Source organism: Cervus elaphus, chromosome 12 (genome assembly GCF_910594005.1).
Source record: "Cervus elaphus chromosome 12, mCerEla1.1, whole genome shotgun sequence".
Classification (NCBI taxonomy): Eukaryota; Metazoa; Chordata; class Mammalia; order Artiodactyla; family Cervidae; genus Cervus; species Cervus elaphus.
The window spans coordinates 43652794-43670200 of NC_057826.1; the positions used below are offsets into that span (position 1 = coordinate 43652794).

At 35.1% G+C, this 17407-nt stretch overlaps 1 protein-coding gene across 10 annotated transcripts in view; it reads right to left on the reverse strand.

Annotated features, from left to right (window-relative positions):
- Window positions 1–736: 736 nt before the first annotated feature.
- The window catches only part of FAM214A (family with sequence similarity 214 member A), an 83936-nt gene continuing 67265 nt past the window's right edge, over window positions 737–17407 (reverse strand). For 8 of the 10 annotated variants that reach the window (XM_043918968.1, XM_043918967.1, XM_043918966.1 and 5 more), the window contains 6 exons: window positions 16533–16612; window positions 15367–15475; window positions 11736–11894; window positions 6245–6313; window positions 3746–3945; window positions 737–1751 (listed from right to left, as the gene is read on the reverse strand). In XM_043918968.1, the coding sequence (XP_043774903.1) occupies window positions 1598–1751; window positions 3746–3945; window positions 6245–6313; window positions 11736–11894; window positions 15367–15475; window positions 16533–16612 (771 nt within the window). In that variant the 3' untranslated portion in view covers window positions 737–1597. Of the gene's footprint in view, window positions 1752–3745; window positions 3946–6149; window positions 6314–10775; window positions 10956–11735; window positions 11895–15366; window positions 15476–16532; window positions 16613–17407 lie in introns of those variants that run through there. The other 2 variants (XR_006343847.1, XM_043918970.1) reach the window with 2 other exon arrangements.

Here is a 17407-nt window from a genome sequence, read left to right on the forward strand (position 1 = left end):
TTAGTTTTATGGAATATAAATAGCCTTTTCTCTTTAAGCTGGTATTTCAAAAGGAAATTTATAAGAGGCTTCTTGCTGACCACCCCCAAAGCCGTCAGATACACATTCATATCCAGTTTAGATTCTTCTGCATAGTCTATCCATTAGCTGAGTACCAAAAATAAAGACCCTCCCATCTCCCAAATTCAAGACTGCTCACTTAGTTCTAGGCTCCCAGGTGTTCCAAATCTGGTCTACTTGAACGGTAGGTATTTTCTTTTTTTTTTTCATATATAGAAGCTATGTTTAAATCTTTATTTCCTTAAATCTGGAAGCATCAGTAACAAAAAAAGAGAAGAAAGGAAGGAGAGGAATTGGAAGGAAAAGAGAGTAGAGAGAAAGAAACCCTAAGAGAGAGAACCCGCATTCATGGCTTTGGGCATTCCCAGTATTCATCCATTGTTAGCTGATCGGCTGTTACCCATTGTCCCTGTACAAAGATCTAAAACTACTCCTCTTTCTGAGGGGGATGGAAAACTTTGATGCATTCAATCAAGTTCTCTTACTCAGTGGTTTTCCCAGTTGCCAAATGCCTTCCATGTGACCCTGAATGAGAAACTGATAATTGGAATGAGGCTCAAGACATCTTCCCTCTCCTCTTATCAGCTGTAAAGCCAGAATAGAAACTGTATGATGGGTACCAGAAATTCACTCAATCGCATAAATGTCTCATCCAAAAATAAAAGCCAAATACACATTTCTTTGTTTCTTGCATATATTTACAATATAAATACTAATTTGTCTTCAAAGTACATATTCTTTTAACAATTTGCAAAAATTATCTAGAATGGGACAGCAATTTAAGGTAAATCCTCTGTAGTGGTGATTAAGGAAAAAATAGAACTGTTTTGGGGGTAAGAGATTTTAGAAGGAATATGAATGGGCATGATGATCTGAGATTGCAAAGGGAATGTGAAGCAGCTTAGTCTGCATTGCACTGCCAAGACAGCGTGGTACGGGACTACTGTTGTGAGACGGCAATCGGGATGAGGTGTTATAAAAACTGAACCTGGGAGATATGAAAAGTACACATGCTTGCATAGTGCGTTAATCTTAAAGAAGCTCAACATTTCATTCTCATTTTCAATAATTTAAATGAATAGTACTTAAAACACATCACACAAAATTAAAAGACTTGTGCATATATTTCAGATTTCAACAGTAATGTCAAAAATACACAGTATGATTTTACATAGGATTTGTGCTACATTAGAACACTAGAGACAAACATCACTTGAGTATTAAGGAAAACATTAAATATTAAATAACTGAGAAATAAAAAGTGTAAACACTAATCTAATTGTGGGAGGGAGGGGGTTTGCTATTGCAACACGTCCAATGAAGTGGTTTCAACAGTACAAAAAGGATTAGGACATGAGTGTTTCCAGTCTACTTGGAATATGTAGATCTCATTCCAGGAATCCTTTGATTAAAAACTGGTCCAGGAAAACAGGAGAAGATCCACTCTCCTGCTTGTTAATTTGGTACACTCCTTTCTATGCTAATTTTTACTTTCAAACTTGGGTACTGGGCAAATACTTTAAGCTGTCACTCTTTATCAACATCTTGGTGAAAACTGAGGGTTTGTTGGCGATTCAGTGTAAGATTTGAGTTCATATGCAGCACCGCTATCAACTTCCATTGACTTTCTAGAGAACAGGAGCCGTACATCTCTATGGAGGTAGATCTTTCCAGATTTAGAACTCTGGAACCTAAACAAAGAAACAACAAAAGATGCTTCATTTCAGGAAATAAGTGTTTAAAACAAACAGACCTGAATAAGTTTTGAGTTTGAAAGTTTTAAGTTTTGAAAGCAGGAAGAATTAGTCTTGTTACAGTATTAACAGTGCCTCTTTAACAAAATATTTGACATCTTATATTGCCAAAGCAAGTGCTGCTATGTTAAATGCTTCCCCTTCACTGTTCCGTACACATTCCACACTCCCTTTTCCCTCTTACAATGACAGAGGTGCTTTCTGTAAATCTGGGTTTCACATACAATCCTACTTTATATTCTTGACACCAAAGCACATGCACCTTTCCTCATCTATAGCATGAAGTTTTAGTTCATGTCAGCCAGTTATACTACATTTGGGCATCCTCTAGTTCATACAGAGAATAACCCATATCACACAACCTGCCCTCCTACAATTTTGACTACAATAAAAGGGATTCCACACTTGGAAAGTTACCACGGAAAACTATATCAAGCTTTGAGGACAACCACAGGATGAGAAAGGACTGCTACCATCCGTAGCGGCTAGCCAAGCCTAATCATCAATAGAAATCAAGGGGAGAAAGTTAGCAGTGAAATGAAAATGGTTATCAAAGCTGTATATGGAACTGCTTCTGTCCTCTGCTAACATCTATAGCATACTACAGGGATTGGAGGCTTCAATCACATAAATCTATCTGGAAGATTATGGGTATGTCAGACATACCCTTTAGTGCTAATTTTTGTGGTTTTCCCTTTGTATAGTAGAAATATCTGGGACTATGGATGACATTCCCAAATTAGCTGAAAAATCTGGTGGTCAGTTGTATACATTAAAACAGACCTCAGGCTGGCTCACTCATTCTTTCTGAAGTTTTTCAACTTTTCAATCTGAAAAAGAACATGGTGAACTTTGGGAATTACACCATACTTTCTAAAGTAGTTTCTTTACAGCATTTAAGGTATCTAATCATTGGTTACATATGGCTAAGGTTGTTGCAACAGATTAAAGAAATGACTGGTAATTCTCCTGATGAATGGGGCTTCTCGGAGTAAGAAGTTAAAATGAATTACTGTCACTGATATGATCAGTCTCCTCCCTGATTGAGGGCTTACTATTAGGAGTAAAGTTATGGACAAGAGACTATTAGCTTTCTACTAAGCAACAGACTTCCTCACAGAAGCTAAGAACTGCACTAGGATATCAGGGCTACAAGGCTTACCCCTGGAAGCATGAACTTCAAGAGCAAACAAATGGTTTCTCACAACCTAGAGTCATGAGCTGGGTAGTAAACGTTTGAGGAAAACATATTTCTGACAGAGTAACCAGAATATAAGCTGTATGAGAACAGAGATTTTTGTCACTGTTGCTTCCCTACAGTCTAGAAGCATGCCTGACACATCAATATTTTTTGAATGAATGAATGAATAAATGAAGGTTAAGAATTTCCCTGTCCAACTCAGAAGCCACAAGCACCTACTGAGCACTTGAAATGTGGCTAGTTCAAATTGAGGACAGCAAATGAACATAAATATCTCACTGATAGTTTTTATGTATATTACATATTCAAATTATAACACTTGAATGTGTTAGGTTAAATAAAACATATTAATCCTCTGCTACCTATTACTTTTATAAATGTGGCTACTAGAAAATATAGAATTATTTATGTGGGTCATATTACACTTCTATTGGGCAGCATTGCTTCAGAAAACTGTTTCACTGCCCCTCCAGATATATTAGCACTTTTTTGCTATAAAATATTTTACATTACACAGCTACCAATAAAAACTCCCCTAAGTCAACAAGTAATAATGACTGCAAAAAAATATGCCATGTGCTTTCTGCATCCTGCTGTATCATAAAGAGTGTCCAAGTTAAGCAAATTCCAAGGGGCACTTGTCTAGTTAGAGAGTTTTTTTTAAAATAAAGTAAAAATTTTAGAGTTTTCTTCTCAAATAATCTATTTTCATATTTATTTAGAACATTACCTCAGATGTATGAGGTAGCGTAATAACCGTTCTTCTGTATGTCGGATGTTCTCTTTATTAACACTTCTTTTCATTTCTTGTTTAACAGGTACAGAAAAAGTTCTTTGTCGTAGGAATGTCTGATGATTGGCTGGCATATCTCGCAAGTCATATATCACAACAAACATCTTCACCACAGTCTTATTAGGATTAAATAAGGTCTGAAGAAACAATATAAAAATTATTTTTTAAAAACAAAGATTTGTTGATTAGACTTAAAATGATTATGCCAACAGTAAAATAGGCTTTGTAATGATAAATTAATCCCAGTGGATATAATTCAGTTTGAGGGAATAAAGCTAATAAAATTTCAGAAGTTTATGAAATGATATTCAGTATTTTTAATGGTTCAATTTACTTTTTTATTTACAGAAATAAGAGATCCTGTAACAAATCAAAATCTTTTAGTCACAAATCTCTTATTAATAATAGACAATACACAACTTTTACTCTTGTTCATATATTAAGAAATAGTTCCATTAGATTAAACAAAATACAGCTTCACTGAATTAAAACATTCCAGTTCAAATATTTCAAATATTACTTTATTAAAATGCATTAACTGCAAAATGTTCAAAATAACATTTCAGCTTTCCTCACATTTTAAGTGAATAAATAGAAATTTTTTAAAATAAAAAGTTTGGTAAAACTAGACTTTGATGTTTTAGGTACGTACTGTTATTATAAAATTTAAAATATGTTCTCAAAAAAGAAATTCTTATTTGGAAATTTTTCCAAGTTTAGAAAATAAAGTTCATTATTATTAGTTACAAAGTACACTCTAAGTAATAATTTATGTTCTTACAGTTAGATTCATTTCAGAAACTTCAGTGACACTAAACATTTTTTTTTTACCACCATCAATATCATAATAGACCAAAATTAAATTCAATCACTATTTGGCCATGAATAACTGAAGGAATATTATTTTTTAAAAGTACTAAGTTTTAAACAAAATTCCAAGCTGCTGATTTGACTTTAACCAAATTACCAACACATCAATAGGTAACTTGGTGCCCATGCTTTCAGAAGCTCATCCGTGGCACTGGACATCACTCACTGAATCAAAATGAGAAATATATCAATATTATGATCCAATTTTTGAAGTTTAGTGAGTCTTAAAATTAAGGCTAATATATTTAACAACTACAACAACTAGTAAGCCAGAAGTTCAAGCCATGTTTATACATAATTAAACTTACATAAGGAATGAAAGACATACCCAAGTTTCAGATTTAAAATAGCCAGCAGAGTTGGCAGTCTTCAAACAAGGGGTAAATGTGCTGCCTCTGGGTTTATGCCTCATTATTATGACAACTGATAGCTAGTTTTCCAGTGACCCACACTTTCACAAGAGCTACATAGCCAGAGGCAAGAGATCAGAAGATGATCACTCTTTTAGTTCAAGAAATCCATTCACATAAAAATCCTACTTTAAAATGCGATGATTTTTCCTAAGTTATATATATGTATACATACTCCAATATAAACATGCATATAAATTGCTTAGTACTATGTTTCACTTCTGTGTGACACAAAATAAACAAATGTAGAGACTCTGCCATACTAGAACAACGGGGATGCATAAAAGTGGTCTGACAGGACTGAGCACACTGCAGTCAGAAGTCATAGAAAGGCTTGCTGAATTAGACCAGATCCTTAGTGTGAGGAACTCAGCTAGACTCTTTTTTTTTTTTTTTAAATTTCAGCTTTATTGAGGTACAGTTGACAAATACAGCTAGACTCTTTTGAAGAGTTACAAGAGTCAACACTGTAATAGACTTTAGACTCACAAGATTATCCTGGGTCTGACTTGGAGATGGACTGAATCACAAATGGGCCTTTATATAAAATTACTCTTCTAAGTGCTGTGGATCAAAGATAATGAAGGATTACTGCACTGGGCTAGAAGAGTTCTCCTAAGGCAAAACTAGATCAACATCTAGGCCAAAAGGAAAGATGCATTTTTTACCCTGATGTCTTCAGGACTTCCTTTCTGCTTTGTGTAATCATCTCATTAAATCAATTTTAGGAATTATTTTTTTTTTTTTAAGGAATTATTATAGTAGGGATAATTTTTCCTCCCAAGTTCCCTGCTAAAGCAATACTAATACTTGGGGTCTCCTTTTACATGGGTCAATGCCAGTCTGTCTTATTATATTAAATAGAAGATACTGGTAATCTAAATTCTAATTATACTGAAAACAGCTCTATTTAAGTTATGTTAACTGTCATATACTATTTTTCTAAAGCATTCACCTTGATTAGCTTATTAATGCTTTCCTTTTATGGAGGTCCCCAAATGGTCATTCCTGAGGCAGAGCAGGGAAACTCCAAACAAAGCTGCAGCCCCACTGTTACTTACCAAAGTCGTTGCAGCAGCAGTAGCAGGAGAAAGGGCTAAGTTCTACATGTATGTGAGAGAATGATTATTGCAATTGTAGGCTATAAAACACATACCACTTGTATTGTTCCTGAAGGAGGTACTCGATAACCCCTTTTACCAAGGGACTCTAAAGTAATCACACCCTTGAAATAAAAGAAGACAAATTGAGTACAAACTGATGCATATATATACACACAAAAGACTAAAATAAAAATAATACTTTATGTAATTAATAACTTTTCACAACTGTATTTGTATGGAAAAAAATTTCACATTGAATTAATAGAGATACATTCAAGGAATACAAAATAGGATTTCATTTGTAAGGAAGCAATTTACTATTTTTCCTGGAGATGTTGCAATAAACAATACATAACATCAATGACCATGTTGCTTGAAATTTCTGTTAAGATATAAGATATAGAAGTAAGAAGTTCCTTAACTAAAAAGGAGATAAAGGGAGATTACTCTCTTGTATCATGTGGAAAGCAAAGAAGCAAAGCAATTTATTGATCTTTGGACATATGAAAAGTCAGAAATGAGGGATGATCCTATTTATGTCTGGCCCAAAAAATGAAGTCAATTATTCAGTCAGAAAATTAAATTGTTATATACATAAATGACTTTCTGACTTGAGGTGGACCAGCATCATCAGCATCACCTGTGATCTCGTTAGAAACACAGAGTTTCTTATTTCTCCCCACACACCTACTAAATCAGATCTGCATTTTAACAACATTCCCCAGATGATATCATATGTACATTAAAGTTTGAGAGGTACTGTCATATTACACAAAATAATTTTCTGTGAAAGATGCTGTAATTACTGCAGAAGTCCAAACAATGGCAAACAGTATAAATTGAAACACAGGAAGCTACAACTGAATGTGTGAAAGTTACTAGATAACCAGGATGACCAAATGACTACAGATGGTGATTGTGGTACTTAATTCTTAGGCAGCGTCAATAAAAAATGCTGATTCATTTAACTGGGTGAATAGTTTTCTTTTGAGTATTCAAGTAGAATAATTGCATACTCTACAATTCATATCCCATCATTTTATATTGTACTTGCCAAAACATGCTAACCTTATGTAAAAGTAAATATAAAACAGGACTGTCCCATCAGGTAATATCTCTGTTGGGCTTGAAAGACTGACCAGGGGTAGGGGTGGGGGATACAAGCAAGGGGACAAAGGTAAAAGGGAAGGCCAGACTCTAATATGTGAATACCTAACCTTCAAGTGAACAGCACTTGACAATCAGAATATTAAATTAATATGTTAATAATGGGAAATGTTCATGTTCAGTTCAAGGGCACTGAAAAGACATGTGGTTCTTAATGAATCTGATATATCAATGGTCATTTAAATCTTGAAACCAGCATGTTAACAAACTGCGTCCCTAACCAAAACAGTAATGAAGCTTTAATAATTTTTCTCTTACAGTTTTCTCTATATGAAAAAATGCTATGGTATATATAGTGCTCCTCTTTTACCTAGTTCCAGAAAGAAAAGCAAAATATATCTAAATAATAGCTACCTTTCTAATCACATTACTCCAGGCAATACACTACTGTTTTTCCTTGCCATCCTCTGTTAAATATATGTAAGAACATTGGTGAGGGAAAATCTACTACCAAGCCTGCACTTGTTACCTTTAATATAATTCTAATAGTTTTTAGAACATAATAACAATAAATCACTTTATAAGGGAAGAATATAGATTTTTCTAAAACCTCAAATTTTAAGGCAACACTTCACAAAATTTCTAAGCAATGTAAGACTAGTATTGACAATGGCAAGTTAGGAATTTTAAAAGAGATTAGGAAAGTATTTGGGATTTCATTAGTATTATTATTAAATTTATTATTTTAACAATTTCATTATTTTAATTGGTTGGCATATTAATATTTATACCTAGAAAATTACTGTATATAACATAAGGAAGAAAAACACATTTCCTTCTGGCATTTTAGAATAGAATAGAAGGATTAAGATGAACTCAATTTGGACAAAATCTTACACAAAAACTCTTTCTCAAGTGATTGTATAATAGAAAATATGCAAAACTAAGTAAAACTGAAGGAAGATATCTTAATATGGCTAATTACAAATAGAAAAAATATATAAAATATATAGTGTTGCTTTTTAAAAATCAATTAATTTATCTTTGGCTGTGCTGGGTCTGGGTTGCTGGGCAGGCTTTTCTCCAGTTACAGTGAGCAGGGACTACTCTTTTGCGTGTGGTGTTCTCACTGTGGTGGCTTCTCTAGTTGCAGAGCACAGGCTCTAGGGTGCACAGGCTTCAGGAGTTGTGGTGTATGGGCTCAGTAGTTGAGGTTCCTGGGCTCTAGAGCACAGGCTCAATAGTTGTGGCATAGAGGCTTAGTTGTTCCACAGCATGTGCGATCTTCCTGGACCTGTGTCTCCTACATTGTCAGTTGAATTTTTTTTTTTTACCACTGAGCCACCAGAGAAGTCCCTATAGTGTTGTTAATATGATCATAATGCAAGTCATACTATGACGCTGCCATGAGCAAACCTGCTTTAGACCTTTCTAACTGGTATCACCATGCAATAGTTTGTAAACAGTGAAATGTTGTCACATTACCTAACACTTGGAGAATACTCTTACCATTAACACCGGACTGGAGAGAGATATTTATCTGGCTTTGAACTAATCTTAAAGGAATTATTTAATGAAAAGCCTGATACTATCTCCACACCACAAAGACAGAATTCTCTGTGCTAAAATTTCACTTCTGTGAGTCAACTGTATAATTTGTTATGAGAAGTCCCAGGGTCATTATTAGAGTAACAAAGTGGGATTTGGTGTCTCAGTTCCACTGGTCTATGATATATACTACCTTATTAAAACATGATCAGTCCTTTGAAAATAGACAACTACCAAAATATAAATAAGATTCCCTAAAAAACAAGATCAATTTTATTAATATACAGTAGGAAAGATCTGTGGTCTAAGATTTGGACCAGGTCATTTGCAAAGGCAACTCATTTTTAATGAGTAAAAAATTACATAATGGAAAATTTATTAAAGACAATTATCAGAGAAAAGTAAGAGATTCTTAAAGGATATACTAACTTAACCTGATTTAAAATCTTTTCAATATTTATTCAAAATCTGTGATCACCTGGATGTACTTTCTGGAGACAGAATGATAAAATCCTTTACCTCTTAATCCTTCATTTTTTAGATGTCAACCAAGGTCAAGGATAAATGTTGTTTTGCTTTTTTTAAAGCACAGTTCAAATTACCTCTTGCTCATGAATTTCACGCCAAGATATTTTTTGAGCTAATTTTTAGCCAATTCACTCTTTTATCTTGTTTCTAACTCCCCTAACAGTCATCAGGAACTCTGTATACTAATGACCTTAGACCTTATCTTTCCACTTCTGTATTAGTATGTGCTAACAGAATATGTGAAACTAATGAGACTCCTTGATGTTCTAGTAAAGCAAAATGGCATCTTTATAAATGTATTCTAATACTGTAAGCATTCAGTGTGATACACATTTTTTTTCATGTTTTTTTATATTGAGCTTATCTTAATGATATCTCAATGATATTTTCCATTTTATTATGTAAAATTAACAGCTAATTTTTTCAAAATTATACTGAAAAGTGGACATATCTTTCTATGTTAGGTGAATATCATTTGGTGTATATGATAACTGGGAAGGTTTGTGAAGAACTGAGCCTGTTTTTTGTAACAACCATTGTTATGCATCTTCATGATTATTACTCACAAATGTAATTATTATCAAAAAAAGAAAACTTTGAATAAATGATTACATATCATTGTGCTTTTTTGATTAAAGTATGAAACACATATCAGACTCCTGACTCTCAATTATGTAATAGAATTCCCTTTTCATAGCTTTTATTCATAACAAAAGGCACTGTTGCTAATGTCCTTGAGAATCTAGAAGATGGGGGGAGAAGGATATTAGAAAGAAAGAAGGAAAGAAAGAAATTGGATCAGGTGATAAGCTAGGAAACTCAAGTAGGAAGACCAGAAATATATATTTCTATGTCTATTGAAATGTGTATTTCCCAAAGTAAGGCATAACATAAAAACCCTGATCTGACTCCATATTTTATACCATCAGTGTAAACTTCTTAAACACTTGTATTAGTAGCCACTGACTTGTCTTTTGGAAAGGGGCTGACAGTAATCACACACCAGGACCTGGTATCATTTTTGCAGTTGAGGCCTTATTTTATCCTCAAATCTGCTGGAATAAAAAAATGAGAAAGATAAAATTATAGGATCTTAAGGTTCAAGACACTGCTCTTATTCCCCTGAGCTGTTTCACTCTCCACTAAAACATTGGCATGGAGTCAGAAATAGCTAGTATTCTAAAGAACCTTGTTGTTGTTCAGTCATGCAGTCTTTGAGACCTCATGGACTACAGCATGTCAGGCTTCCCTGTCCTTCACTGTCTTTAGGAGTTTGTTCAAATTCATGCCCACTGAGCTAAAAAATCCTGTTCTGTTGTTCAGTTGCTCAGTCGTGTCCAACTCTTTGCAATCCCATGGACTGTAGCCACCAGGCTCTTCTGTTCACGGGATTCTCCAGGCAAGGATATTGGAGTGGGTTGCCATGTCCTCCTCCAGAGAATCTTCCCGACCCAGGGATCGAAACCAGGTCTTGTATATTGCAGGCAGATTCTTTACCGCTGACCCACCAGAGAAGTCCAAATTCATTTCTACTTGATGTTATTGGCTGTATTTAGCAAGCAGGCAAACTCGTTTGCAGTCCTGAGGGTAGATTCAGAATAGCTTGCATTTGTGGCCAATTGTTAATCAGTTTACGTACCCTGCACAGATTACTCATTCTCCCCTAACTCTGATCAGCAGGGTTGTGCTGCTAGAAGCTCTCAAGTTGGAGCCTCAGGAAACCAGGTGGCTTCTGGTGTAAAGTCTCACCCTTGGCATTCCCCAGGTCTGGGCCGATTTATCCATCAATTTCAAGAAACTACACCGGGCCACATTCAGAGCTAAAGAAATAAACTGTGTAATACAGTATCCTCGTCTGTTTTAGGAATCCTAGGATTGGGACTGGAAAAAAAAATGGTCCAAAGATAAACCAAACAGGAGAAAGGGAGTGAAACGGTTTCACAGAAAACGTAGGTCACTAAATCTTTATTTAAACTCTACTGAGATGAGGATCATAGTGAAGGCAACCCTGATAGGACTAGAGTGCACAGTAAGGACTTAAGAATTTGTGTGAACTCAGCAAGATATGGAATTACAGTGTCACTAATCAAAATTTTATCATTTTTCGAATTATATAAAAACAAGTAAATTTTCAGCATCATCTCAAATACAGAAGAGGATACCTGTCATTGGAGCTTGCTCAGAAAGAAGCTGTAAGGTGCTGTTTTGGCATATTGGTCTCTATTTGGCCCTCAATCCCCTCTTAGGAAATGCTTTATATTTTCAAGCATTGCACCAAAGCAGTACTAAATCTCTTTAAACTTAAAGGCATTTGTCATTAAGATGGTTGATTTCAGCAGAAGACAATTGAAAAATACTTGCCATATAAGGAGAGGGAGCGTTATCGTCAGAAACACTGTAGAATGACACTTCAACTGGAAGAGTCAAATGGGTGGGGCAGAAGACACCACTTGCCCCTACCTCTGCAGTAAAGCCATCAACAATGCCGAGAGGATCTAAACGATAGTTCAAGACAGATTCCTGGAAGATAAAATAAAAGAAATTTTAAGGAATAATTAAAAGTTAACACATTCTTTCTTTCTATTTAAAGAAATATGTTACTACGCTTTCTGGCACTAGGTGAGTGGTCACTGCTATTGCCATGCCCTCATTTCAAAAGTTCATCTGACCAGAAATCAATTTCCTCCCACATCAATCATATAAAGTTTGGCCTCTTTACTATTCAAATCTACATTGAACTATCTTTAAACTTAACCACTGTTTAGACATAATTGCATAATAAGCTATTCTTATCTCTGTGAAGAAAAATATGCTCTACCAGAGCAAGTATAATATTATAAATTTTCTTATTCCTCACAGAGTATTAGCCTAGTTAGTTCCTAGTGTTAGCCACAGAGAAGCACTTGAAAGCTTATTAACAGGTTATATTACAGAAGTTGCATCAAAACAGAAAGTCAAGTACTCAGCTTTGAGAAACAAGTGCTTCTTAAAAACTGTTGTATGTGACATATATTTTATTTTTCAGTTTAATTTAAAAAATAGCAAATACATGTTGAGGAAAATATTTAAGAGTATATAAATAAAAGCAGTAGAGAAGCTCTTTATCCATCTCTCCCAAGTTCATTCACTAAGGAAGCCACTCTGTTATTTAATATTTATCTGCCCAGGTATGAGAAACAAGTAAATCTTTTCACAAGCTCTCTTTTATATATATATACACACACACATATACATATGTGTATCAACACATATATGCATACATCATGAAATGTGAGTAGCATTTCTTTGATTCAGTAATTCTTTGAAAAGCAACACTCCAAGCCCTCACAAGTCTAAATTTGAAAGTGACATCAGCAATTCTCAAGTTCCATGGTCAAAAAGACCATGTCAATGAGCCAAAGTGGTCTCTGACTTTAGATTTTTAAATGAATATACTAGCATGCATGCTAGGCCCTATTCAGTGCAAAACTACAAGAAAAGGAAATAAAAGGCATACAAATTACAAAGTAAAAAATAAAACCGTTTCTATTTCTATATGATTCGGAAATCTACATACAAAAATCTCCCCCCATGAACAAAATTAATAAGCAAGTTGAACAAGGTGATTGGTGGTTATATATGTGTTTATGCATGCATGCAAGCTAAGTTGCTTCAGTAGTATCTGACTCTGTGCAACCCTATGGATTGTAGCCAACCAGACTGCTCTGTCCATAGGATTCTCCAGGCAAGAATACTGGAGTGAGTTGCCATGTCCTTTTTCAGGATACGTTTTTATACACGCATATATATATATATATATATATATACACACACACATACAACATACATATGTACACACACACACACACATATACACCCATCGTTGTTGTTGTTTAGTTGCTAAGTCGTGTCCAACCCTTTTGTGACCCCATGGACTGTAGCCTGCCAGGCTCCCCTGTCCTACATGCATATATATACATACAAACATACGTATGTATAAATACACAACACACACACACACATATATATACACCCACTGTTGTTGTTGTTTAGTTGTTAAGTCATGTCCAACTCTTTTGCGACCCTATGGACTGTAGCCCTCTAGGCTCCTCTGTCCACGGAATTTCCCAGGCAAGAATCCTTGAGTGGGTTTCCATTTCTTTCCTGACCCAAGGATTGAACCCATGGCTCCTGCAGTGGCAGGTGAATTCTTTACTACTGAGCCACCAGGGAAGTGTGTGTGTGTGTGTGTGTGTGTGTGTGTGTGCCACCAGGGAAGTGTGTGTGTGTGTGTGTGTGTGTGTGTACATACACCCATACCCATAAATACATACAAAATCATTCATTTATCCTTTGGCTGTACCTCGCGGCATGCAGTATCTTAGTTCCCCGATAGGGACTGAAACCCTACTCCCTGAAGTGGAAGCAGGGAGTCCTAACTACTGGACTGCCAAGGAATTCTTTAAAATCACTGTTGGTGGGAATGTAAATCGGTATAGCCACTATGAAGAACAGTATGGAGGTTCCTTAAAAAAATATAAATAGAGCTACCATATGACCCAGCAATCCCACTGGTATACCTGGAGAAAACCATAAATCAAAATGATACATGCACCCTAATGTTCACTGTTGCACTATTTACAATAGCCAGAACATGGAAGCAACCTAAACGTCCATCGACAGAGGACTGGATAAAGAATATGTGGTACAAATATACAATGGAGTAATACTGAGTCACAGGAAGAATGAAATAATGCCATTTACAGTGATATGGAGGGACCTAGAGATTATCATACTAAGTGAAGTCAGTCAGGTAAAGATAAATAAAATATAATACGACTTAGATGTGGAATCTAAAAAGAGGGTACAAATAAACTTATCTACAAAACATAAAGAGTTAAAGATGTAGAAAATAAACTTATGGTTACAGCAGGTAAGTGGGGCAGTATAAATTGGTAGATTGGGATTAATAATATACACACTACTACATATAAATTGGAAAAGTCCCTGATGCTGGGAGGGATTGGTGGCAGGAGGAGAAGGGGACAACAGAAGATGAGATGGCTGGATGGCATCACCGACTCAATGGACATGAGTTTGAGTAAACTCCGGGAGTTGGTGATGGACAGGGAGGTCTGGCGTGCTGTGATTCATGGGGTCGCAAAGAGTCGGACACGACTGAGCGACTGAACTGAACTGAACTGAACTATATATAAAACAGATAACTAATAAGGACCTACTATACTGCACAGGGAACTCTACTCAATACTCTGTAATGACCCATATGGGAAATGAATCTAAAAAAGAGTAGATATATGTATATTTACAACTGATTCACTTTGCTATACAGCAGAATCTAATACAACATTGTAAATCAACTATATTTCAATCAAAAAAATTTTTAATGTCATTTACAAGTACAATGTTTAAGACTTTTCTAATTGAAGACAACTAAACCCTTGATATACTTGATCTCAAGTACAACAGTCATTAAATAAAGCAGCACATGTATGAGAGACCTTTAACCATTTGACTTTTTAAAAATAATCTTATTTTAGAATAAATTTAGATTTACAGAGAAGTTGTAAATATAGTACAAAGAACCATTTGATTTTGAAAATCAACCTCCTTTGATGATGAATCATCTTCTACCAGCCCATCTTCAATTCCTTCTGGATCCCAGAGACAGTTTTACCAGTAAGATGTGGTCAAGTCTATTTTCCAGGTAGAGTAACGGATACCTCCATACAACCTGATTTCACCTATGTGCTCCCTCTCTTCCCACCAGCTACCCAACTGTAAGTTATCACTGTCAACAATCTCCCAACTTCACTTGTCATGAAAAGGAGAGGGAAAACAAGAAAAAGGAAAAATCGGAAAGGAAGGAAAGGAGGTGATTTCAAGGCTTTAGAAAAATATAATCTACTTATTTCCTTTTCAAAAACAAATGATACAGCACCATGGATCTAGGTTAAGAAACATCAACTCTTAAAATAGTTTTAAAAAACATTACCTCAAAATTTCCTAAGAGACTAAGACTTGTTACAGGTGGAGCACTAGAACTCAGAAGTGGTTTTTCATGAATATCTGGATCATCTTCAATGTTTAAACATGGTTGAGGACTATTTAAAAACAGAACAAAAAATCAAAAAAGAACAAATCAGCAAATGGGCACATTAACAACAATGTTTTCTAATTTACTTTTGTACAAAACTAAATTAGGAAGATCTGATCAATTTTACTTAAACTATCATAATAAAAAATTTAATGTAAACAAATGTTAAGATATGAAATATCTTAAATTCCTGATTTTATAATCTTTGTTATTGTATTTGATAAAGAATATATATAAAGCATCCTAGATTTCAAGGTGGAATTTATAACATATCACACGGAAACATCTACTGGAAATACATAGTAGTGTAATGCAGTCTTCTTGCACTGCAAGGAGATCCAACCAGTCCATCCTAAAGGAAATCAGTCCTAGGTGTTCACTGGAAGGACTGATGTTGAAGCTGAAACTCAAATACTTTGGCCACCTGATGTGAAGAGCTGACTCATTTGAAAAGACCCTGATGTTGGGAAAAATTGAAGGTAGAAGAAGGGGACGACAGAGGATGAGATGGTTAGCTGGCATCACTGACTCAATGGACATGAGTTTGGGTAAATTCCGGGAGTTGGTGATAGACAGGGAGGTCTGGTGTGCTGTGGTTCATGGGGTTGCAAGGAGTCAGACACGACTGAGTGACTGAACTGAACTGAATGCAGTCTTCTACATCAATCTTCATTTTAAGAACTAGAATACAAAGCAAAATTATGTGACTAAGGAATCTAATGAGAGTATTATTTGTCAACATGGAACAAACTGCCAAGGCTGTTTTGCAAAGGTGTATAAGACAGAGGAGGAGGTGAATGACCAGAAACAGACAAACCCACTTAAATGTTAAAACCAATGTTCAGTGTTTGTTTATTATGATGCCATTATATAGTTAGCAATGCGTTGTCTTAATCTCTGTCATCTTTAATAACTGAATGTGTGAAATCATCTTGAAAATGATAAACTGAAAAATAAGATTCCTGTTAAAATTTTGATTTTCAGAATCAACATCATTTACTATGAAAGACTAGAATTTTATGTAATACTATTTCATATACACAAATGAGTTTTAAGATAAATACCTTCTAGATGATAAGCTTTTCAGATGCAGGAATGAAGAATCCAGATCAAAGCAACCTGATTGTGCCTTTCTTTGAGGAACCTAAGGTTAAAATAATCACTTGTTAGGTTTCAAAAGAATTTCAAAAGACTGCATTTTTTTCTTGAATTGATCGAACAAATTTCAAATGAAAGCTAAACATATCTTAAAAAATAATACAACTTCTCTCTTAATAGTATACTTAAAATCACCCTTTTTATTACATATTGTCCCTATGTCTTCATTTTATTAACTAGTTAAAAAATAAACAAATGATTAATAAAAGTACTTTTACTGGGTTTTTTTTTGGCCACACCTCGAAGCTTGCAGGATCTTAGTTCCCTGACCAGAGATTAACTAGGGCCACTGCAGTGAAAGTGCCAAATCCAAACCACTGGACCACCAGGGAATTCCCTAGGTTTTGACTTTTTAAGAACCAGAACCAGGGACTTTCCTGGTCGTCAGTCCAGTGTCTAAGATTCTGGGCTCCCAATATAGGGCCCTGGGTTTGATCCCTGGTCAGGGAACTAGATCCCACAGGCCACAACTAAAACCTTGCTGCAGTCAAATAAATGAAGAAAGAATCATAACCAGTTTTCTCTAAAACCAAATTTTACATGTAATCTTAATATATATTATAATAAGATTTTTACTTTTTACTTTACATACTTCTGTATTGAATGTGGTAGAAATAAATGATTTATAGCTTTCCAATAAAAGGGGGGGAAAGAATTAAATGGTGATGGAAGTGTGGGGGCTGGGCAACTCTGCTGCTCCTTTACCTATCCCTACCCCAGTGCACATTTCTAAGAACCCTGGCTGGGGGGGGCTTCACAGAGATTAGTTTTGAAAAATACT